Source organism: Eretmochelys imbricata, chromosome 5, assembly GCF_965152235.1.
Source record: "Eretmochelys imbricata isolate rEreImb1 chromosome 5, rEreImb1.hap1, whole genome shotgun sequence".
NCBI lineage: Eukaryota > Metazoa > Chordata > Testudines > Cheloniidae > Eretmochelys > Eretmochelys imbricata.
Window position 1 is genome coordinate 16,167,579 of NC_135576.1, and position 25,061 is coordinate 16,192,639.

The 25,061-nt window shown below is 43.6% G+C and overlaps 1 protein-coding gene across 1 annotated transcript in view; it reads right to left on the minus strand.

Moving 5' to 3' along the window:
• Positions 1 to 25,061, minus strand: part of MYO5B (myosin VB) — a 244,499-nt gene that overhangs the window by 179,380 nt on the left and 40,058 nt on the right. The window contains exon 5 of the mRNA XM_077817114.1: positions 4,096 to 4,252. Coding sequence (XP_077673240.1) covers positions 4,096 to 4,252 — 157 coding nt within the window. The remainder of the gene's footprint in view (positions 1 to 4,095; positions 4,253 to 25,061) is intronic.

Genomic DNA, 25,061 nt, shown 5'->3' on the forward strand with positions numbered 1-25,061 from the left:
GTACATGGATTTCATTCTTTGGGGTTTATTTTTAGCAATTTTTGCTTTTTGTATAGATGTCCAAAAATCAGATTTCAGGGGGGAGGGGGCTCACTCTTTGCATATACTGTAATGAGTAGTGCATATTATACACAGATACGTACTTTAGTCATTACAGTATATACAAAGAGGCATCCCCCCAAAACCAGATTTTTGGACATCTATATAAAATGCAAAAATTGCTAAAAATAACCCCAAATAAAATTTATAACCCATCCCCAAAACAGACCCCCCCCCCCACAGAAACACACAGCTTCACAAACTTTAATGAATTTATTTTCACAAAAACTCTGAGATGAGTGGGTATTATCATCATCCTCTTTTTTTGGTGGGGAACTGAGGCACAGAAAGCATTAAAGTAAAAAATCTACTATATTTTTGGTGCCCAATTTGAGTTACCAAGGGCCTGATTTTTCAGAGTACTAAGCGTTATATAGCACTTTATAGGTTCAAAGCACAGCTCCCATTGACTTCAGCTGCAGGTGTGATTGCTTAGCACTTCTGCAAATCAGACCCTCAGGTCTTGCCAGGCAACCAGAAAATGGGCACTGAATGAGACGGGGTCCTGTGGAAAAAATAGTATGTGATTCTGTAAGTAAAGATGGTATCATAATGAATATGCAACATTTGAGGGCTTGACTTTGAAACCTTAATGTTCTTTTAAATAGTGTGTGTGTGTGTGTGTGTGTGTGTGTATGTGTGAGTGAGAGAGAGATTACTTCTACAACCCATAAATATTCTTAGCCCTTTACACTAGATTCTCTGCCTCCAGAGTGCTCAAGTATTTACAATCCAAACCAAGAGGAGAACATGGAATGGAGAAAAAGAAAAAGGAGAAGAACAAGAGTACAATAAAATTATGGGGTCACTCAGGAGGGACGTTCATGTGTTTTGAACATAATGAAGTATTCTACAGTGGTTTTATATTTAAGTGTGTGAGATGCTATCATCTACACAAACCTCAAAGTGGATGTTGAGAAGGAATTTCAAAGCGGTGAGAAAGAAGACATGGCAGATGGGCTCAGGAAGGGAGTTCGAGGCATAGGAGCAGCATGAACCAAGACATGGAGGACAACAACATACCTGGACACATGAATCAGATTGAGCTGTAGACCTGTTATATCAAATAACATCACACCAGAGCATACACACACTATCTCTGTACATTTGGTGTGCTAGTATATCTTGTTAAATCAAATTTTAAAAATCCCCATGATTGTACGCCATGTTGTTGTAGCTGTGTTGACCCCAGGATGTTAGCGAGACAAGGTGGGTGAGGTAATCTCTTATCTCACCAACAGAAGTCGGTCCAATAAAAGATATTACCTCACCCACCTTCTCTCTCTAAAAATTCCCATTGGCAATCCCTGTAAAAATGTGGTTGGTAACGTATCCAAGTAGTGGCTAGATATTACTGTGATGGGCACCCGAAACACAAATGAGATTCAATATCCAAGACATGAAACTACATAATGGAGCTTACACGAAAAAATCCTGAAATTATAGCAGCTCTCTTAGAGCCAGCGACCTCTCTTGAGGTTTAATTTTGTTTTATTTAATGAGTGCCCTGCTGTGGTGTCTAAGTGCCATGAACACTAGTACCTGAACTATAAGACCCAGAAGCTGTAAATACGAATGCACGTGCTTTACTCACATAAACAGTCTCGTTGACTGGCTTAACTTTGTTCAGATCAGCAGTCTCATTCAAGTCAAAAGGACTACTTATTCTGGACCCCGATCTTTGCAGGATCAGGTCCCAAAATTGCTCATCTTCTGGAGAATCTTAGATTCTGTAACTAGCAGTCACACACTGCCTTTCCCTACATCATTAACTTGCTTTTGTGAAATTATTTAAAAAAAAAAAAAGGATTGAACCTGACACGTCACAGAACGAGGGAAATCAAACCCCTGAGGTAACTGAAATTAGAGATTTAGAGCAAAAATTTCAAAAAGTGCTTAAGTCCCACTTTCAAACGAGACATAGGCACTTTAAAAGTCAATAGGACTTGGGCTCCTAAGTCACTTCTGAAAATGGGACATAGGGGCTTTTGAAAATTTTACCCTTAACCGTTATATCTGTAGCACACAAGCATCACCTCTTTTTCTCTTCTCTTAAATTGGTAGAGGGATGACAAAGGGAATCTTTGTCTGACATCCTAATTACCCTCAGAACAGGTGCACATGGGCATTTCCTGACAATGTGATTCAGCTGGGAGCTGGAGAGCCCAATTCTCAGACTACAGCCTTCTCATACTGCACTTATTCTACTGACAGCCACCAAAGGAGTTCATTATGCTGTTTATGTACTCAGGTGCTTCTTAAGGGTCAGAACATTCTTAACCTAGGGTTAAAATGCAATGTAGATGCTCAAGCCCAGGGGTCCCCGACACAGGACAGCTGACTCGAGTCCCATTAACCCTAGGCTTACATTGCTGTGTAGACAGAGCCAGGGAGCCTCAAAGCCCAGGTCAACTGACTCCAGCTCACACTGCAGGGCTAAAAATAGCACTGTAGACATTCAGGCTCTGGCTGGAGCTTAGGTGCCAAACCCAGTGACCGGGGGGCGGGGAGGGGGTCTCAGAACCCAGGCTCTAGCCTGAACCCGAATATCTACACCGCTATTTTTAGCCCCACAGCACAAGCTCAAAGTCAGTTGATCCAGGCTCTGAGAGTTGCTGCTGCAGGTTGGGTTTTTTTGGCTGCATAGACATACCCTAACACAGCAACTGGACACCCGCGGTTGGCCTGTGCCAGCCGACTTGGGCTCACAGGGCTCGGGCTGAGGGGCTTTTTTATTGCTTTGTAGACTTCTGGGTTCAGGCTGGAGCCTGGGCTCTAGGACCCTGTACAGTGGGTGTCTGTTGCTGTGTAGACATACCCGAAGAGACGTTTCTCCCTGTCTGATAGGGTTATTGTGAATTACCGGTATTCGTTAAGCACCACCACCATCCTTGTCAGTGTATCATTAGATGCACTGTTTGTCCAGGCTTTTCACTCAGTTTTAAACTCACTGGATAGGCATCCCCCTCTCAAAATCATTTAAAGTTATGCTGATGCTGGGGGTTGCGGAATATTTACTTTTAACATCAATCAACAAGACTAAGTTCTTTGGGATAGGGACTATATTTTTCACCACATCAATTCAAGCCATCAAAATGCCACAGCGATGGATGTCCTACAAATGCCTTCATTAGTAAGGCGAGGGGAAAAAAAATTAGTTCAGGGCAAAGAGATCTCCACGTGCCTCGTTAGCAGGTACTATTGCCAATAAGTGTGAATAAGAGAATATGAAAAAAGTGGGTCTATGTTGATTCAATCTATAGATTCAGACAAACAAACCTCTCTCTCTATATGGAATTAATGAAAACGTTAGGGATGCTACAAGACGACAAGCGAGGAGAAGGAAGGTGAAGTTTGACAGACTATTAATGACGTAGATAAGGTCACACAAACATCATGTCTGAACTCTGCTACCTGTAACCTTCTTTATACCGAGCTCTTATTAGCACAGTTCCAGCAACACGGAGATTGTTCGAACGGTCTCCATGGAGGGTTCAATCCTTGGCCTCACTCCTGAGACCGCAAACAAGTGGGCCAGTTGTGGTGGGCTTCCTCCTACCCCCATCTCCATGATAAAGAACTAGAAAGAGACCCAGCGTTGGTCACATACACTGGGTCACCACACAGAGACATTTTAACAGCTTATACTCACTACCGTCCTGCGACAGATTTTTTAAACCGGTGACCTACACATAAAAAGTTGTCTGAACTAGTCAATCCCAATTATTATTTTTTTAATTTACTATATTTAATAACTATATAAAATCTAGTTAGAACAGCTATATTTTCCTATTCCTTGATCTCACTTCTGAGACTGAGACAAATCCTGTACATAGACAGGATGACAGAAAGCCCCATCTACAAAATAGAGGGAGGATCCCAACGCTGAAGAATCCCACCCTAAGTTGGTGCTATTTGCTAATGCTAGAAACAAATGCACACAAATTGCTCAAAGTTGAATAAAAATCTATGTAACTTCTGTTGGGCCAGCTTTACCTCCATGATTGGACTGGATGCAAGGACCTTCTCTTCAATGTTGGTCTCACTGGCAGAGCCACCAACGGATGCGAAGAAGCGCATGGCATATTTGGCGGAGACTGTCTTTCCGGCACCGGATTCTCCGCTTACGATAATGGACTGGTTCTTCTCATCCCTGTGTGTCAGAGGAGAAAGGCTTTTTTATACACTCATCTGCTTGTAAAGCTCGGGGTTGTCTCTCCCACCTCCAATGGCTCTTGCTTTGTGTTTCTGCATCCTCGTATGCAACTCAGTTTGTTTTCAGTTTCCCTTACGTGCATAGATTCTAGGATGAATGAAGTATTCATGCTATTGAAAAAAGCATTACCAACACAGTGTCAGAACGATACATTTCCCAACTGGAAACTTTAAAAACAGAATTATTTTAATCTTATCACCCACTGCTACAATTACAAAGCACCACTGCCTCCTACTGCAGGGAACCAGCATCCTGGCATTCACCCCACAGCGCTACAGTTCTCCAATCACGATAGTCCTGCTGTTTAAGATTCCTCCTATCATCACTCAACAGGATTTTGCTGGATATCAGCCACAGACTATTGTGCTCTTGGTCTCTCCCACCCTTCATTCCTTTTAAAAACAGAAACTGATGTTTCATCTCAGCATTCCAACCAACAGAGAACTGGACCCACAGCAAGTACGTTAATATGCCCTTTAATAGTGGAACTCACTGCTGTAGGACACTACTGAGATACAACTTAGTACCTTAAAAAAAAGGGATTAAACATTATGTTGTAGACTCCTGTTGATTCAAAACCCTACTATCCGAGCCTCTGCATTATCTGAATCAGCCCCCTTGTCCCTCAGCATGAGATATGTGCTGCAGAGGGACAAGGAAAGGGTTTGGATAAGAGAGCAGAGATCCCTGTCTGGAACTGTGAAGAGGAAGAGGAGGAGGAGAAGCCTTCAGAGGCAGGTGAGGCCACCCTGCTTCTGAATGGCTCCCGCAGTGCCCCTTGCAGCCCCACTGTCACTGTGGGGAAGGAGCGCGTCTGTGACAGCATGGCTGTGGAGGGCTGACACAGGGCTGGTGAAACTTGATCCCTGCAGGAACAGCAGAAGAGTCCTGGCTGGGGCTCTCTGCTCTGCCCTGTCAGGACCACAGCCTCCCTACCCTCCATCCCTCGCACCAGCAGGGATTGAGTGTCACCAGCTCTAGAGCAGCAGAAGGAAATTTTACCACCATTATAAAAGGTGTATAAATAACAGAAAATATAAATGGAAGAGACCTGTTAGAAGATCTAGTCCACTCCACTGCCAGTGCAGGATATAGTGCCCGGGAAAAGGTCATACTCTGATATCAAACTGGTAACAGTCACTACTATTTAAATCAAACGGCAGAGAGAAGACATCACATGACACTGCAAGCCCAGCGTCTGAAGGATTCCTTCATTTCAAGGAGAGGGTCTAATCCTGCCACCCTTACTATGATCTCAAAAATTAACACGACTGTTCATGGAATGAAGTGCTACTCATAGGGTTGCCAGGCGTCTAATTTTTTACTGTAATGCCCAGTTGAAAAGGGACCCTGGCGGCTCCAGTCAGCACCGCTGCCCACGCCATTAAAAGTCTGGTTGGTGGTACAGTGGAGCTACGGCAGGCTCCCTGCCTGCCCTGATTCTGTTCAGCTTCCGGAAGTGGCCAGCATGTCCCTGTGGCCCATAGGAGCAGGGGCAATCAGGGAGGCTCCACTTGCTGCCCGCACCCACAGGCGCCGGCTCCACAGTTCCCATTGGCCAGGAACCACGGCCAATGAGAACTGCAGGGGTGGCATGGCAGTGCACACTGCGCAGAGCCGCCTGGCTGCTCATGCGCCTAGGAGCCGGACATGCCAGCCATTTCTGGGAGCTGTGCAGGGCCAGGGCAGGGAGCCTGCCTTAGGCCCGCTGTACTACCAGGTGGGAGTCGACGGAGGTGGGAGCCGAAGAAGGTAAGAGTCACCCCACTGGAGCCCAGAACTCCACCTGCACCTGCCCCAGGTTGGAACCTCTTTCTGGATCACGCACCCCACCCCTCCTCCTGTACCCCAACCCCCTGCCCCAGCCCTAGCCCTGAGCCCCCTCCCACACCCAAACTCCTTCCCAGAGCCCACACCCCACTCAACCCCTCCCGCAACTCAACCCCCTGTCCCAGCCCTGGGCCCCCTCTTCTACCCAAACCCATCATCCCTGGCCCCACCCCACAACCCACACCCCCAGCTGGAGCCCGCACCCCCTCCCACACTCCACCACCTGCCCCAGCCTTGAGCCCGCTCCTGCACTCCAAACCCCTCAGCTCCAGCCTGGAGTCCCTGCCTACACCCCAAACCCCTCATCCCTGGCCCCACCCCAGAGCCCACACCCCCGCACCTTCCTGCAGCCCTGCCCCAGCTCAGAGCCCACTCCTGCACCAGCCCAGTGAGAGCGAGTGAGGGTGGGGGACTGTGAGCAACAGAGGAAGAGGGAATGGAGTGCGTGGGGGGTGGGGCCTTGGTGAAGGGACGAGGCAGGGGGTGGGGAGGGTGTTTGGATTAGTGACATTAAAAAGTTGGCAACCGTAGCTACTCAGCTCACATAAGACTGATAGAATCAGGTGAAATCCTGGCCCCACTGGGAGTTTTGCCATTGGATGTCAACAATGGGGCCAGGATTTCAGCATCATAAGCCTAGAAACATCCATGCTATTTCGGGAAGCCATGGGCACATTACATGCCAAAGATTTTGTAGAACATTAAATTTACTACATAGTAAACAGCAAATACCCTCACCTGACTTTCAGGCTAAATTTCTATTCAATGCAAAATACAAAAACCAACCAAACAACCCACCCTACGTTAATGCAACGTTCAGGTAACTTAGTCAAGCATTCAGCCATCAGGCAATGCCTAAGTAATATTTGCATACATGGCTTTAACTACATCCCCTTCGTGTGCATGCATTTCCCTTTGGGAGAAGATTCTTACTCCAAATTTACACCAGCGTAACCAGGATCAGAATCTGGGACACAATCCTTTCATCCACGATTACATAACATTACAGCAATATTACTGGTTTCAGAATAGCAGCCGTGTTAGTCTGTATCCGCAAAAAGAAAAGGAAGACTTGTGACACCTTAGAGACTAACTAATAAATTCGTTAGTCTCTAAGGTGCCACAAGCAATATTACTATACATTAGTAGGTCTCACCACTTTCCTGGTAAAAGGGCATATTCTTTACTTTTCCTGAATTCAGAGAAGCTGGATGGAATTTGATAAAAAATATCTTTGAACAGAGACCAAGCATAGAAAATTTCAGCACAAAAAGCAACTTTCAGAAAGAGTGAGCCCCGGAAAACAGAGAGGCTGTAATGGAAACTATTTTGCAACTAACTCTAGCGGCTACTACCAGACACCACTATACTTTCGAGAGAGGAATCCCAAAATACTCTTTATCCAGCTACCTGGGCAGCTTGATCAGATTGCATAAAGAACATTAGCCAGTGTGGATTCCAGGTGACAGCTCCATGGTCTCCATTTATGGGACAGTTAATTAAGCAGGGTGAAGTACAGTGCTTGGAAATATAGGAGTGATCTCACCCAAGCAGCAAACAGTTCAGAGAGAATCTGTCCCAATGCGTTCCCAAGGACGGAACAGGTCACATAGCTAGATTATGAATTGCTAGTGCATAGCTGTCTGCTCTCCAGACTTCTTGCTGAGTTAACACCAAGCCGTCCTGTAAGTATGAATGGCTCACAAGGACAGGGTGAGGCTCTATTAGACAACATATTGACCTCTCACTTCTGTACTCCCTAGTATGATGCACTGTGAAATAAGCTATAGGAAGCACTGACTTGAGAGGAGGCCACAAAGTAACAGCAGTACCACATTAAACACCTAATAAAAGGAACTGGTAACTATTGCTAGCTCCAGGCACAGAGAAGAGGTACCCAATATGACAAGCAGCACTGTTCAGTTGAAGGCCATAACAGTTGTACCCCCGGAGCAGATTAAGGAAGTGATTTAAGGCCGCTAAAAAGGGAAGCACTGCAGTTAAACTGGTGAAAAGATCCGTGAGGGTTGTTTTGCTAATCTTGCTAAAGAACTATTTGCTGGGTTTCCTGTGGAAAGTAATTTTCCACATACAGCATGAAATCAATAGGACCACCACCTATATGTGGAAAGAAAGAAGTGTATTCTCATATGCAAAAGGGAAAGACAGAAAGCAAAAGGCTCTGGAATTTGCCCCAAAGTGCAGATGAACAGATTATCCCTTGCTGGGTGAGGGAGAAGAAATGAAAGAAAGAGGTCACATACATAATACATCAATCTGCACTGCTTCTCCTGGATTTTTTCCTTCCTAATGGAAAAGTATCTCCCTCTGCCAATAAATTCACAAAGTAAAGACAGACAAGAATGACGCATAGACTAAGGCCAGAAGGGGACAATCATGATCTAGTCTGATGTCTGCACATTGCAGGCCACTGAACCTCACCCTTCTACTCCTGTAATAGACCCCTAACCTCTGGCTGAGTTACTGAAGTGCTCAAATCACGATTTAAAAAGACTTCAAGTTACAGAGAATCCACCATTAACTCTAGTTTAAACCTGCAAGTGACCCATGGCTCCATGCTGCAGCGGAAGGCGAAAAAACCCTAGGTCTCTGCCAATCTGACCCAGGGGAAAATTCCTTCCCAACCCCAAATATGGTGATCAGTTAGACCTTGAGCACGTGGGCAAGATGCACCAGCCATCTGGGAAAGAATTCTCTGTAGTAACTCAGAGCCTTCCCCATCTAATGTCCCATCGCTGACCTTTGGAGATATTTACTACTAGCAGTCGCAGATCAGTCCTGATACTGGGTCAGGAAAATCAGGCCACATCAGCTCAGTGGAACATATACAGATGATGTAAAAATCATGTTCAAACAGCCTGATCAAGGATAAACAATAATTTAACGTAAGAGGATGAATGCAGCTGACAATCCCCATGCCATTCTAAATATCTTGTTGCACCCATGACGACTGTCACGTAAGACATGGTGCACCTTTTCTTCCACTGCATATTTTACTGTACTCATTTTGCAAACAAACAATCTCTAATATGATCCTAGGCCATATATTTTATGATGCTAAGTTCTTAGCTATTAATGGGTGTACCTTCTGTTCTGGGCACAGCCCTCATCAAGGACAGGAGACAGTTGAGTACTTCACAACCAGAAGTAGGTGGGAGGGAGAACCCAACAGCTTTCCTTTCCCTACAAGAAAAGCTCCTGCTAATATGGACTTAAGTTCATCAGGATTATAGCAATAGTTGGGGCACCTATTGGACTGTGGAAAAATAAAAGAATCATTGATCAATAAAGTGTGCTATCTAAATTCTTTACCAGCTCTTTGGCAGCATCTGGACTATGCTGTTTAGCTCACAGACTGCTTCCCCGCTGCCATGCAGCTTGCATAGTTCTGTACCAATGCGAAGTGGAGGTGGAATGCCACCATTCAGATCTGGCTGCATTCTACACTTGCTTTGTACAGGTGTCAATGACTTCACAAGGCAGCAGAGACTCACGTTCGATCTCTTTTAACCCTTCTCTTTTCCTTGTTCTTGCTCCTGATCCAGCACTGGCCTCTTCTGTCCTGCCACTGATGGGGCAAGAGCCTTTTCCTCTTGCCATGTGCCAAGATCTCTGTATTTCTCTGCCTCAGGGACTCTTCATCCCTTCTCAGATCACAGCTGAACGCATCTTCTCACCTATTCCTCTTAATCTTTCCTCGTTATTTTTACAATGCTTCTATGGTATTATAAGGCATTTGGGGGTACAGTTTGCAGGAAAGATGGTGCACAAAAGTTGTATTATCTCCCACAAAGTTTTGATTTTCTGATACAGTTACAGTTCCCCATCTCCCCTCAAATGAAAAAACGTGCCTTATACAGAGTGAAGCTTTGACAAAAAGTCTAAAGCCATAGAAAAGGAAATTACCACCAGCACAGTCTTTGAGAGCCAATTAAGCACGACTTGTAAAATCCAAGTTATAAGGCTACGACCACCAGCAAGACATATCAGAATCTCAGGGCAGGGACACTTTCTGTATTTGTATCCTGAGCACATCCTTGCCACTTAAATATTTTTCAGTGGGCCGCATCTGTCAAGGGATTACCACCACTCCTCTCCTTTCCCTGCAATATTCCAGGCTGAACTGAGCATTTTTCTACTGTAGACAGTTGGGTCACTGCTGCTGCTGCCGCCTTCTTCTGAGAATTTTGTAATCGCAAAATAGCAGGTTAACGACCGTACACTTAAAAAGTCAAAGAAATAAACAACTAAATGGGTGTGTGTATATATGTATTTTATAGCAGTTAAAATATTTTGAGGATAAAAAGTTCTCACACACACATATATATTACTACTCTGACACTTTAAATCAGATGTTAGAGATGGAAGGCACCACCTTACCAACAAAGATTTTTTCCTTTGGTATTTTTTCTAAATGTTTTGTCTAGTCTAGTTTTAAATGTCCCACCTAATGGGGGATTCCATCAATTATTCTTTCAGGAATTTTTCCACAAGCTCTGGATCCAGGCCATATCAATGGGATTCAGATTTGATTATGAATTAGCCATTTCGGTAATATTTTGAGTTCTGTTTGCTATTTCTCCTGTCTTTTCTGTTTAAATGTATTGTTGTTCACCCACACATACTGATCCCAGTGGATTACAGTGTGATAAAAGACAGAGCAAACACCATTTGCTGCTAATACAATCAGCTTCGCAGGTCACATTTTTCTGAAGTTTCACAAAGATTTGCCTTAACTACTGACCCATTCCTGTTCAGAATGAGTCAGCTAGGTTCTCCAGGCCTGTTGAGGTTTTCTGCCCTTTTTCTATTTGAAATACTAGCTACAGTACTAAAAACAATTGTGAGATCACCTGGATCAAATGGTTCTTATCTTTCTAGTTAAACTCTGGATTACACAAGAATGATCAAAGTGATAGTTTCTACAAAAGAAAATGCCTTCTCTCTAAAATTCAGTCAATATTTTCCAATGAACTGATTTTTGTTTTCCTCTGTGGCAGCAATCACTTGTCTGACACATCAGATGGTACATCCCCCCTTCCCAAAGACTGATTCTTGATGAAAAGACACTACTTTGAAATGCAGACAATTCTTTGCACCTAAAACAGGAAAAGAATACCCATGCCACAGGGTATAAGGGAATCAACAGCTGTGGTCGGGAGGAAAAAGGATCTAGGCATTACTGTGGACAGTTTGGTGGGGAAAATACCTGCTCAAGGATTAGAAAAGGGAGAGGGGGAAAGGAAATAAATGTGTGGTTGTATTCAGACCATAATAGGTAAAGCATTCTGAAAATATATATGCCTGACTTGAAGCTGGGGTTGAAATTCCTAGCTTGAGAAGACATACACGTCTAGCTCTGATCAAACTAATGTGCTCAAAATAGAGCACAGTCAGAGTGACAAGTCACCCCGAGTATACACCTAGTGTCTCAGACAGGTATATACTTGGGGTGGCTAGCCCCTCCCACCACCACCCCTACACTCTATTGGGTGACTGAGCTAGCACCGGCATGTCTCCTCAAACTGGGAATTACATACCCAGCTCCAAGTGTAGACATGCCCCCAGTGATTTGCCCAAAGTTACAGATGAAGTTTGTGCCAGAGTAGGGAATTGAACCCATGTCCTAATATAGTGCCCTAACCACTGAACCATCAACCTAGGGCAGGCACTGGCAGAGCAAGCTTTCCCATCTGCACACCCCCATTGATACCTCTCAATATTATTCTTCTGCAGAAAAAGACATGGAGATTACAGTGGATGAGAAGCTGGACATGAGTCAGCAGTGTGCCCTTGTTGCCAAGAAGGCTAACGGCATATTGGGCTGAATTAGTAGGAGCATTACCATTAGATCGAGGGAAGTGATTATTCCCCTCTCTTCAGCACTGGTGAGGCCACATCTGGAGTATTACGTCCAGTTTTGGGCCGCCCCGCCCCAGAAAGGATGTGGACAAATTGTAGAGAGTCCAGCAGAGGACAATGAAAATTATTAGGGGGGCTGGGGCACATGACTTACAAAGAGAGGCGGAGGGAACTGGGCTTAGTCAGTCTGCAGAAGAGAAGAGTGAGGGGAGATTTGATAGCAGCCTTCAACTACCTGCAGGGGGGTTCCAAAGAGGATGGAGGCTGTTCTCAGTGGTGGCAGATGACAGAACAAGAAGCAATGGTCTCAAGTTGCAGTGGGGGAGGTCTAGGTTGGATATTAGGAAAGACTATTTCACTAGGAGGGTGATGAAGCACTGGAATGGGTTACCTTTGGAGGTGGTGGAATCTCCATCCTTAGAGGTTTTTAAGGCCCAGCTTGACAAAACCCTGGCTGAGATGATTTAGTTGGGGTTGTGTGATGTTCCTCTCTGGTGTTGTCTAGACCAGTGATCTACTAGGTCACTCCAATCTTTGACTCTGGGAGCCAGCCTTACCCTGCTCTGCTGTGAGAACCCCCACTCCTGGGCTGTTCACGCACAGCCTCTGGCATGTAAGCTGCTCCCAGCTACTTGCAACTGAATGATACTAGCCAATATCTCTGGTCCCAGACACTAACCTAGGAACCTCCATCTTGCAGTGTCCAGTTATGCCCCCTGGACGCTGCAAGCTTATATGAGTTTGTCAATTTAACAAAGAAATTGACATGTACGAGGCTGGTTATCCTAAGGGGAGTCTCTGACATGGTTCAAACCAAATGCACTGCTTCAGGTAGAACAAACAAACATTTATTAATTATTAAGATATGTTTTGACTTAGAATCACTTAAAATCTAAGTCAGATTTGGTCAAATGAAAGAAAAGCAAAATGCGTTCTAAGCTGATCTTAACACTGTCATTGCCCTTCCAAACTTATATGCTTCTCACCACAGGCTGGCTGGTTGCCCTTCAGCCAGGCTCTCCCCTTTGATCAGCGCTTCAGTCACTTGGTGTGGTGTCTGGAGATGTAGGTGGAAGAGAGAAGAAGAGCATGGCAAATGTCTTCGTTTCCTCCCGCATGGCCTTGCCCCCACTCTTTCCCTTTAGAGTCAGGTAAGCATTATTGAGTCTCTCCAAGCATATGCTCAAATAAATTTGTTAGTCTCTAAGGTGCCACAAGTACTCCTTTTCTTTCTCCAAGAGAGGTTGAGCAATTCCCCTGGTGTGGCCTCATGCAGGTGAGTCATTGCACTGTAGCTCCCTTGCTGGACAATGGCTGTGATGGGTTGTTTGACACCCTGCCCGGGCGTTGGTTACCTTCCTTGCTGTTGCCTCTGTGAAGCTAATATCTGGATGATTCCCGCAACTTACAGCATGTTTGAGTGACATACAACACAATTCTCAACTTCATATGCATTACTGATATACGTATATAGATAGAGAAATGACTTTCAGCAGATCATAACCTTTTCCCTGATACATATAAAGCATGCCTTATGAGGTAAGACCACAATTATATGTAAATGAGGAATATGGGCATTACAGCACTCTCCCCCAAGGTATAGAATACCACAGGTTGGTCCTGCTTTGAGCAGGGAATTGGACTAGATGATCTCCTGAGGTGAGGTCTCTTCCAACCCCAATCTTTTATTATTCTATTTCCGATGGATTGCCTTTATTGGGAATAGGCAAGATCAATCTTTTTATCTGCTTAAACTGCTAGCCAGAAGAGCTAGGTTCAAGCCACACACCCCAAATATGGGTGTTTAGGATCTCAAATTTTGGCTCAGCCCATTATAAAGAGAGGGATCATTTGAAAAATGGTCAAACCAAACCAAACCCTCAGATATGATCTCTACTAGCAAGGTTGCTAGTTGTGATGGTCTTTTAATTTTTGTTTCCAGTAGGAACTGGACCAGGTAATGGCCTCCTCACAGGTAGATCATCAAACAGCCATTGGATAGTAACAGTTTTTTACTTGCTAATGACAGGGGTGCAACTAGAATCGCTGATCTAGAGGTGAAAAGTTCCCTACCCCCAAAGCCAGTTCCTTTATATGTTCAATCATCACTACAGTGCAGGGAAAGGTTAATGTCAAAGGTTAACGGAACTTCTTTGTATTCTTCTTCTATCGGTATGATTATTTCAGTGAAGCATGGGGCAATAGCCATTGGTTCTGCAGCCATTAATGCAGAGTTTTTTTTAATCTATGTTTAAGCTGTAAATTTCTATGGTACATTATGAAAAGAGGACTGTAAATCCAAAGGATGCAGATAAATGCTTGCTCTGTTTAACCAGAGTTTCACTTTATCCTGTTTAATAAATGCCCTCTTAGAGTTCTAAGATCTTTTTATATACTGCTTAAGTGGGGCACAACACAGGTAACCAATTCTGAACTCCCAACTTCCTACCGGCCCTGTTTCTGTATCACATAAACAATGACATCCTCTGCAGGGTTAAAAGTTTATTCTGTCTTCCATGCTGCTCTCTCTTCCTTGGATAAACATGGACATCTGATGACCTGTGTATGATTGAGAAATGGATCAGAACAATTGTCTGAGGGATACGGAAGAGCTCAAGTGGAAGGTAAACCTCTTGCAGCCCCAGGCTCACAGAACTTGGGAGAAGTCACAAGAATAAAAGAATCTGTGCATTTGCTTAAATGTTCTAAAAGTTATGAAACACCTAGAAGTCTGCAAAATTATGTTTCTTCTTCTGAAAGGTTGGCCAAAAGCCAGAAACTCTGGGATCTGTACAGACATCTTGAATGGGCGATTCTCCGCGATAAGGCACAACAGTCACAACTTGAACCCACAGAATTTCATTTGGTTGCTTTCCTTTCAATTAAGTAGAAACTGAATCCTTTATTTTTCCCAAAATTTTTATAATTAAACAGTCACATTTATAGCTCTTCGCGTGCACACAGACCACTGGCACACACCCCGCCAAACAACAAGGAGTACAAATACGTACTCTGAGAAAATACCACGGTGTTTTTGAAATCCATCCATCCAGAGCAAATAGGACCTAGGTTTCAAAGGAAAACTATCAGCTTCCAAATCAAGGCCAGAGTTCCTTTTTGTTTGTTTGTTATTGGTTGTGGGGTTTTTTTGTTTGGTTGTCTTTGCTGAAGTTGCTAGTAATTGTGGGTGCCTCAATTTTAGGTGCCAAAGCTTACACGGGCCCCATTTTCAGAAAATTCAGAGCACCTACCCACTATTCCTTTAAAGTACTTGGCCCATATATGGTCAATAAAGTCTATCTACATTACACTAATGGCTATTTTGTTTATTAAAAGGGAGCATTCTAAAAATCCATTTTATTTTTCAGTATTTTATGCCATTTGTTTATTTTTCTGCATTTTCAAGGACAATGAGAATTGGTGAAGTCACTTTCCGGTTCTCATTTCTGCAGATTTACACTCAAACACTTCAGTAGCGTATGTATGTCCTCAACAACAGCTCCATTGGGTTGTGTTAAAAAAAAAAACAAAAAAAAAAACACACCCTTATAGAAACGCATCTATTGGCCTTCAGTCTTCTAGAAGCATTTGTTGGGAGCTACAGCACTTGTGAAAAGTCAGGTCATTTCTTTTTAGAAAATCTAAATTGTTTGCCAAGATTTAATCTGGTGTGTCCCTTTAAGGTCTCTCTATCTACCTACCTACCTACCTGGAAGGATGAACAGTTGAGTCAGCCTTGGAAGGAGGAGTCTAGAGACTTGAAGCCAGACAATTAAATCCACTAAGCCATCCCCCTCCAGTTCTAAACTGACGTTGAAAAAAAAAATAAAAAGCCTTTTTAGCTAATACTAATGCACAATTGCTATAAACACATTTCAGTGTAATTTCCCTTTTCTCTCTCACACACACACAAAATCCTACACACCAAAGTAGCACAAATAAAATTTCCCATAACTATGCAAGCCCTCATTTCTCCAATGCAGAGTCAAAGATAGCAAGAATTCCATTTCTGAAGTGGTGTAAACAAACTGGAACACAACTTCCCTGATTATTACCATGAGTCATACTCCAGTTCATTCTTGTTGCTGAAAATACACCACATATACTGTAGTCTAAGATCCATTCTTCCCCACCTGGACAGTGCACTTTGGTGACCAGAAGGAGGTAGATCTGGTTTAGTAGTTATAGCGCTTGACTGGGAGCTAGGACTACTGGTTTCCATTTACAGTTCTGACAGAGCTATGGGCAAGTCAATCTGTATGCCTCAGTTTCCCCATCTGTATTATGAAGATAACAATATTTACAGGTATGTATGTCAGGTGGGTGGGAAGGCTTACTGTTTGCATCATTACCCAAATCAAAGCACTCTGATATCCTCATATGAATAGTACACCGTACTATAATTATTTAGACAACAGGCCAAAGGAAGAATGAAAGTAACACATTTTCTCCATTCATTTTTATATCCACCTGTCCAGTGATCTAAATTTCTATAGACATAACAGCAGAAAAATGCTAAAAGATTTCAGTGTCCAAATGTTGTGGTGAAGAAAGTACAACAGAACCTCCGAGTTACGAACACGTCGGGAATGGAGGTTGTTCAGAACTCTGAAATTCTGAACAAAAGATTAGGGTTGTTTTTTTCAAAAGTTTAATACTCAACACTGACTTATACAGCCTTGAAACTTTAGCATGCAGAAAAAAATGCTGCTTTCCCTTTTTCTCAGTAGTGTATGTTTAGTACAGCACTGAACTGCATTTGCTTTTTGGGGGGAGGAGTCTCTGCTGCTGCCTGGGTGTGTGGTTGACTGGTTCATAACTCTGATGTTTGTAACTCGGAGGTTCTACCGTAAAATCCAGGGTTTAAGGAAGTTTAACAAGCGAGGAAAGGATCCCTCACACTCAGCTGCTTGTTCTAAACGGATAGCTGCAGATTACTCTACTCTGCATTAAAGAAATATGTTCCCCGTTAGTTTAACACTCTTTAATCTGCTGCAATATAGAGAAAATTCAGCTCATCAATTCTAATGCACCTCCAGGGTTTCTCTAAAAAGGAGGACACAGAGTTCAAGCTATAAACCTACATAATTTCCTCTGATGGCAACTCCATTAAGCATTGGATATGCCTTCTGAGGAAACCCTAATACTGAGAAAACTAGAGAGAGTTTTGACACTTCCTGAATATTTATTTTATATACAATTTTAAAAGTGTAAGTTCTAACTAAAGCTTTCCTTGGTTTTCACTCTGAGACCAGTCCTGGTAGTAGCGTGTAAAAACTCTGGCCTCAAGGATCTCCCCCTGCTGCGATAAACTGACTCAATGGCAGCTCAGCTCTAAAACCAGGCTTTTGATTATAATCAGAGAACAATGAAAGCATTGTTGACAATTTTCAACTCAGGACATTTTCTTTAATAAAATGTATGAAGCCAGAACTTTCTGGCCTCTGTAATCTAATAGAAACTAGCCGAGCCACCCCCCAAGATCTCTATAGCTGACAGGAATGGAGACAATCACTCTAAACAAGATAAATGTTTAAAGCCATGTTGTCCTAACAAGGATCCTTCATCCCCACCCTTCTAAGCTGCATCTGTAGATTTAGTATTCCCTGACTGCAAGAACCAGGAGAGTCTAGAACCTCTAGGAGAAGGGAGGGGTAAATTCAAGCCCATGATTCTATCCCTTCCCACCTCCAGCAGTACAGAAAGGCTTGACAAAGCCCTGTCTGGGATGATTTAGTTGGGGATTGCTCCTGCTTTGAGCAGGGAATTGGACTAGATGACCTCCTGAGGTCTCTTCCAACCCTGATATTCTATGAATGCCCATTTCCTCCTTTTCCAGCCCCTTCTCTGGCACAGAACTCAACGTGTTCATCTACACTGCAATGTAAGATCAGGGTTAGTGGGACTTGAGACAGCCAACCTCTGTAAGGGAACCCTGAGCTTGAGCATTGTATTTTATCCTTATGTTAAGTCTTTTCTAACCAGTGCTCGAACCCAGGGCTCTGCCCACCATGCTTGTTATCAGGAACAGCTCACTTTGTAAAAGGCTTGATTGCTTCCCTCTCCATTGCAAACCCAGGAGGTTCTCTGCCAGAATGTGTGCAGATCGGCACTCAGAACAGAATGGGTTAATGCTGACATGATCTGCTGCTGTTTGCAAAGGAGGGATGGCTTTCGTTTCCAATAGAGTGGATTGTAGATTGCTTGGACAGAGAGGACTAAGGAAGTTGTCCCGTGGAATTGTGGGATACTTCCAGGCAACTTTGGGCCCAAGTCAAGAAGGGCTGTGTCTACACTGAAAAGCAATAGGGCTCAGATCCTCCAGCACTGCAGAGCCCTAGGAACCTGGGTCCGATACCTGGGCTAGTGCATTTGCAGCGTAGACACAAGGACGAGGGGGTATGCTTGAGCCTGGGCGCAAGCATGGGCTTACGCTGCAGTGTAGACTTGCCCTCAGAGAAGTTATGGCTGAGTCAGTCACAGTGCCGCTAGGAATTCCCACTATAGCGTGGTCCATTCTTGTATTCTCCCAGCTCTTGTAACAGGAGCTGGTTTAGGAAAGCCCAGAATACAGGCTTTATACATCAATGTGTGTCACTAAATGCATTTATCCCTGTGAGTAAAATCCTAGCAAAACTAACACAAAGCTATGTCAACAAACCTATGCTAGTGTAGACCTAGCTAGCCAATGTGATCTTGTTTCGTAACAAAACTAACAATATCAGTAAGGTTTTGTTATTACAAAAACAGATGAAACCTGCTCTTTAAGGGACAGCCTTTGAAAAGTCCCCTTTTGGCTGCAGGAACAAGCATCAGCATATTTTTGTGGGGAAATAGGGACGTGTCCTTTGGCCCCCTGTTAAAATTCGTTGGAGTAAACAGAAAGAGTATGAAAGAGCAAAATGCTGTTTAAATATACATAAAAATATCACTGGCAATGTCTTATCATGACGCCGTAGATCCGCTGGGAGGCTGCACGGCATACACTTTTCTCAGGCATACCTCAAAAGTTTAGAGACTTCCACATTGCCTGTGTGATCGATACAGGTGTGAACAATACGGATATTGTCACAGGTGGCACAACTGACAGTGATGTCGAGTTAGGAGAAGGGGCAGGGAGCAAGTCCTGTTCATGCAGCATGCAAAGAAAAACAGCTCTTGAATTCAAGCCTTAAATTGCTTTATTTGCCTAATCTTTACCCCCCAAAAAATCTATTTTTTCTGCACACATCAGAAAACCTGGGGGGAGACAGGCATTGCAGAGTTCAGCAGAGATGAAAATCTCAGTCATTTCAATTTACCTTTTTAGACTAGTACATTCCTGGGGTTAAACCTCCAGGAGTAGCACCCTCTGACAATTGACAGTTGATTTTCAAGCTCCCCACGGACAAGCAGTTGTGTGTAATTTACTGTTATTTCCATTTGTACTGTGAACAAGTGTCTCAGTAATGCAGCGAGGGGCACTCTGTTTATTGATTTTTTTTTAATTGGCACAATGTATGCGTACGAATGCAATGTTCTATGTGGGGCTAAGCAAGCGTAAGGTTGTAAGAATACCCTAGGCACAGCAGCTGTCCCAATCCTTGCAAATGAAGTATTTGATACACCATGTTCATCAGTACAGAGCATGCAGTGTCTTTTTGTCTACCTGGTAAGGAAGACCAACTTGCTCTTGCAAACTCATCTCAGCATGGCTTATTCAGTTAGATACTATTGTGACAACCATGTGCCGTATCTGCTGTGCTAACAGTGAGCCATATGGGCCCTTGTGTATGTAAATCTGCAGAACACCCTGTGGCATTCCGCACCTCAAAGCGGCACCCTGGAACCCCCATATTCACTCTGTCATACAATTATGATATATTTCAGACAAAGAATGCCATGTAAAATATCAGATGAAACCCATTGTTCTGTCCAAATATGTATATTGTTAGTTCCAGGTTGGACCCCTGGTTAGTTCCAGGTTGCCCAGCCCCAGGCCTCACCCCCACTCCACCCCTTCCCCCAAGCTCCCACCCCTGCCCCATCTCTTCCTACCCCCACTCCACATCTTTCCCCATTGCCCCACCCCCTCCTCGCCTCTTTCTGCCCCTGCTCCGCCTCTTCCCCAACTCTTTACGCCCTCTCCCTCCCAGCGTCTCCTGCACGCCGTGGAACTGCTGAGCCACTTTTGGTGGGAGGTGCTGGGGGGAGAGAGCAAGCGTGTGGCTGCTGGTGGGTGCTAAACACCTGCAAATTTTTTTCTGTGGGGCTGGAGCACCCATGGAGTCGGCACCTATGAGCCTGGGGATCCCGTCACACACCTATGCTAACAGTTACTCAATTTTGGAGTCATAAAGGGTGTTCCTATTTCAAAAAGGAGAAGCAGGGCAAGCAGGGAGAGGAACGGTAAAGACAGTTTGGCAGAGGTGCCCTATGAAGGGCTACTGTTTGCAACAGCTGCAAGTGGGGGAGTTTTACAAGCTCATCAGAAGCGAAGAAAGTGTAACATCCGCTACAGAGAGAAAAGCTATAAGAGGCAGCAAGCAAATAAGGCGAAAATGATTAATAGTTGCTGGGGTTTGGTCTTTTCTAAAAGGGAGATCACTAACAGGAGGTTAACATACAAGTTAACAAGCTGGGCCAGAAGTCATAAGGCCAAATTACCAGAGGAGAGACAAGTTGAAGAATACCTTGAATGTACTGAAATCACCACTGCCTAACAGAAGTCACACTGAATTGCAGAAACCACTGGCAGTAGCAGTATCCGAACCACTGAGAACTCATGGAGGGCAAGAAAGGACTGGAACCAAGTGCCTCTTTTTAAAAAAGGAGAGGAAAAAGGAGATGCAGAGAGTCCCAGACCAATCAAGTTAAACTGAATGCACAGTAAATTTCTAGACAAATAAATAAAGCTGATTATTAGTGAGATTTTAGAGGAAAAAGCAGCAATAAATAGTAACTCATATGCAACTAGTTTATCAAAGACTAGTTGTGGCAAACAATAGTGACAAATTTATTGGATAAAGGAAATTCAGTGAGTATCAAGATCATCTTGACTTTACCCATGCATTTGACGTAGCTGTACATGCAAACTTACAGGCAAGCTAGAGAACTGTGGCTTAACATGAAGGTGGATACAGAATGGACTGGACATTCAGTTTTGGAATAAGCAAGTGCAATGCTTTTGAAATCAATGGGGTTAACATCAAGGATGAATTGGGACCAGAGAATATTTAACATGAAGGAGGGGGGAGGAGGAAGAGATTTACTGGGAGGGATCTCCAAAGACTCTGGTGAATATTAATAAAAATAGAACAAGATCTGGAAAAAAACAGGCTGATAGCAATAAAAAAGACTAAATGAGGGTGCACTGAAAGCGGTAATGATCAAAATGCATAATAATACTGCTGAGTAAGGGGTTACTGAATAGGCAGCAATGCCACAGGATAGGGTCTGGGAGAAATAGCAGAAGATAAATTGAATGAGTCAACAATGAAGTCACAAAAATGGGCAGACGATTGAATTGTGTTAATAGGAGTATGACACATAAAACAAAGAAAAATATTCTCTTCTACTCAGTGCTGGTTAGGCCTTTCCAGGAAATGCTGTATTATATTTGGAGGTATGATAAATTTTAAAGAGAGACAGAAAAGAAAGGAAGAGACAAAAGGCAAATGGAGAGACTTCAGAAGGGGGTTGGCAAATGAGCCAAGCAAAAAGATACGTAGAGATCTGGATGAATTCACTCTGGGGAAAAGATGACTGAGAAAAACAAGACAAGAGTGTTCAAAGCCCCACAGGATATTGCAAGAAGACAGGAATCATTATTCATCGAGGACAGAACAAGTAGCATTACGGTTTCAGCTGTAACAAGGAAGATTTCAGACAAGAGTTAAGAAACACTATTAAAACAGATAAGCAATGGAACAACCTGCCTAAGGAGGCTGGAGACTCAAGGTCAGGTCACATCTATCTGGGTTGGTTTAGTGATGAACAAAAAAGCAAATCGCACCACAACAGTGTTGAGGAAAGACAAGGTGAATCAGTAGAGATCCCTTCCAACCTGTAGCCTACGGCAACATACAGGCATTTCACCAACACGTGGACACACAAAGGAGTCCCAGCATCATTGGCCACTTCCAATTTAGTTCTGCTCACAAGCAGCGTTAAATACACCATGAGGCAGAACAATCCTTGAAAGAAATGTCAAAGGGTCCCAGCCAAGTTTTCCTAGTCACCACAGCATGTGAAAGGCTTACATGGAAGGGACCCTGCAGGCCTATCCTTTCCCTCACAGGCCTGCAGGGTCCCTCTGCTCTGCAAGGCTCCCACCTCCCCCTGGCTCCCAAGCTCTGTCGGCTGCCTCGCGCCAAGTCAGACTTCTTCACTTTGGCACAGCAAATTCCTTCCGTGAACTTTTAAACTCCCAGAACACGAGCAGATTTCGTGGGGGAGTTAGCATGGGGAACATACATCCAAATTAGTCAATACAAAACCAGCCTGACTAACTGTACCATGATTGCATTAATTTCTTATGTTATGAATAATGCTGTAAAGGAGGGAGGAGTTCTCCTAATTGAAAAGAGAAAAGGCTAGTACACTGTTGATTAGGAGATGGACTTTGAACTGCAGAATTACCATTCATGCCAGTATTAAACAACTAAATCAAGTATGTTTAAACATTTTGATTCACTGGTATACTTGGACATGAGGAGGAGGTTCAGCATATCATTTGTGCCTTGGCTTTGACCAGCCAACTCAAATTCTATAATAAAAATCAAAGAATTCTGAAAGAACACAACAATGTTCACACTTCTATATGCCATGCTCTGTTAACTGCTATGAGTTAAATAACTCAACTTGGCTAGTTAGAGAAGAGAAACGTTTTTCAGTGAGGTTTCCATCTCAATTCGGTCCAACGTCTACAAACTCAATCATGGGTTTAATGTGATGGAAAAAAACGCAAAGTTAAAAAAAAAGATCAGGTTACATTTAGTAAAAAACCCAGCTAGGGAAAAGTTTGAGTACTGAAAAGATCTGCCTGGGACAAAGATTGGTGCTCTCATTCCATCCCCTCTCATGTCATGATTCATCAACAAGACACTGTTCAGCTCCACTCACTGTCTTCCTGGTAATTTTCAGCTTACCTACTATCTCATTAGCATAGCTTCATAGTTTGCATTCTGGGGCTAGCTCAAACCTACCAATCATGTCTTGATAAGACAGACTATTAGGCTGGGAAGTCAAGCAAGCGGGCCATCATTCCATCTGTTACGAATGTCTGGACGGCTAACTTTATATAGAGAAAAAGCTGCAGTTTAATATACAGCCACTAGATCAGTTCAGTCAACTCCTGCACTAACAGACACAGGCCCAAACAAACCCACTGCTTTGCCACTACCGCTAAGCCATGCTATTTATGATAGCCGGAATGAGATTACAAATACAGGGCACCCTCTTTAGCTGTGCCATCATTATAGGAAATGTGATATTATCCTCTTGGCCTCCAACTTGAAGAAAGCAAAGACAAAAGAGCGCACAAATATCCTGAACCCAAGTTCTCCTGAACCTAATCATCTCAGTATGATTTTTCTCCTTCAACTTTACAGTGACTGAGGTAAAAATAAATAAATAAATAAAGACACTGAAGAATCTTGGGATTCATTAAAAACAGATTCATTTAACGTTATTCAGGGGGCCACCCGAGATCGCCTATACAACCTTCATTGAAAGGATCAGCTTTAAGCATAGCTGCTCAGCACCGGAAATGCAGACTTGCCAATGAGGTCTTGATTCTGCCCCCATCACCACGTACTCTCTGCTGATAAAAATTCACCCGTGCCAACCCTCAGCACAGGAATAAATTTCACCCCAGGTACAGAACAATACCTATCCAAGGCACAGAGAGGCTTAATTGAGAAGGCTGAACTCGGATTAATGAATGCCAGTGTCAGCACCGACAGCGCCTCTCCTGGGTGGCCTTGAGCAAGTCACTCACCGCTCGCTCGCTCTCTCTCTCAGTCAGACAGACAGACAGACAGCATTAAAAAGATAATGCCTCCCCTATCACACAAGGATGTTGCGGGGATACAGTAGCCCTAATACTGCATTTGTAAAGAAGCAGCAGGAGTAGATAAAGCGTTTTGAAGAGGAGACGTGCTTAGTACCATTATCTGTACTTAAGTACAACCCACAAAGCCTGGGCTGGGGATGCCACACAGCTAAAACTGGCCATCAGATAGATTAAGAGACTTCATTGCAGGAGGGTATGGAAGAAACGGTAGCAGGGACACAAGTGATATGCTTCCCTATGTTACTTAAGAACACAGAACCACCATACTGGGTCAGACCAATGGTCCATCTAGCCCAGCATCCCATCCTCTGACAGCAGCCAATGCCAGCTGCTTCAAAGGGAATGAACAAAACAGGGCAATCATCAGGTGATCCATCCCTTGTCACCCATTCCCAGTTTCTAGCAAACAGAGGCGAAGGTCATTGCAACGGCACATGGGAAATCCACAAAGCAATGCTTTTTCCGACAATACCATTTAATCAAGTGCATGCTTAATGCACTTTGCACCATGATTGTACCAGAGTGCTCTAGGACTCTAGCCAGCTCTAGTTATTGGATTCCTAGATGGCACTGAAGCCAGGATGCTTACAATAGCAACCCACTCATTCATAACCATTGGCTATAATAAGTGGCCGTGATGAGGGAAGAGAAATTGTTAAGTACAACAAAACTTTTAAAGAGAACATAGTCCAAACAGCAGCATACAGGTATGCGTATGTGTTTATTTATACACATTCCCATTTTAAGCTAACAGCCCCTTTGCATCAATAAAACGTTTCCCACATTTGTCAAGATGAATAAAAACAATGCTTCATTATGGAGCGAATGTCTTTGTTTAATGATGATTAGTAATGTTTCTTCTTGAAGAGACTCCGAAGCCATGAATCATTTACATGCATTTGAGTGGAATAATTAGAACCTAGAGCAATCATGCTGCTAGCGGTTTTTTAAATGTGCATTTTGCTTCTAAACCTCCCT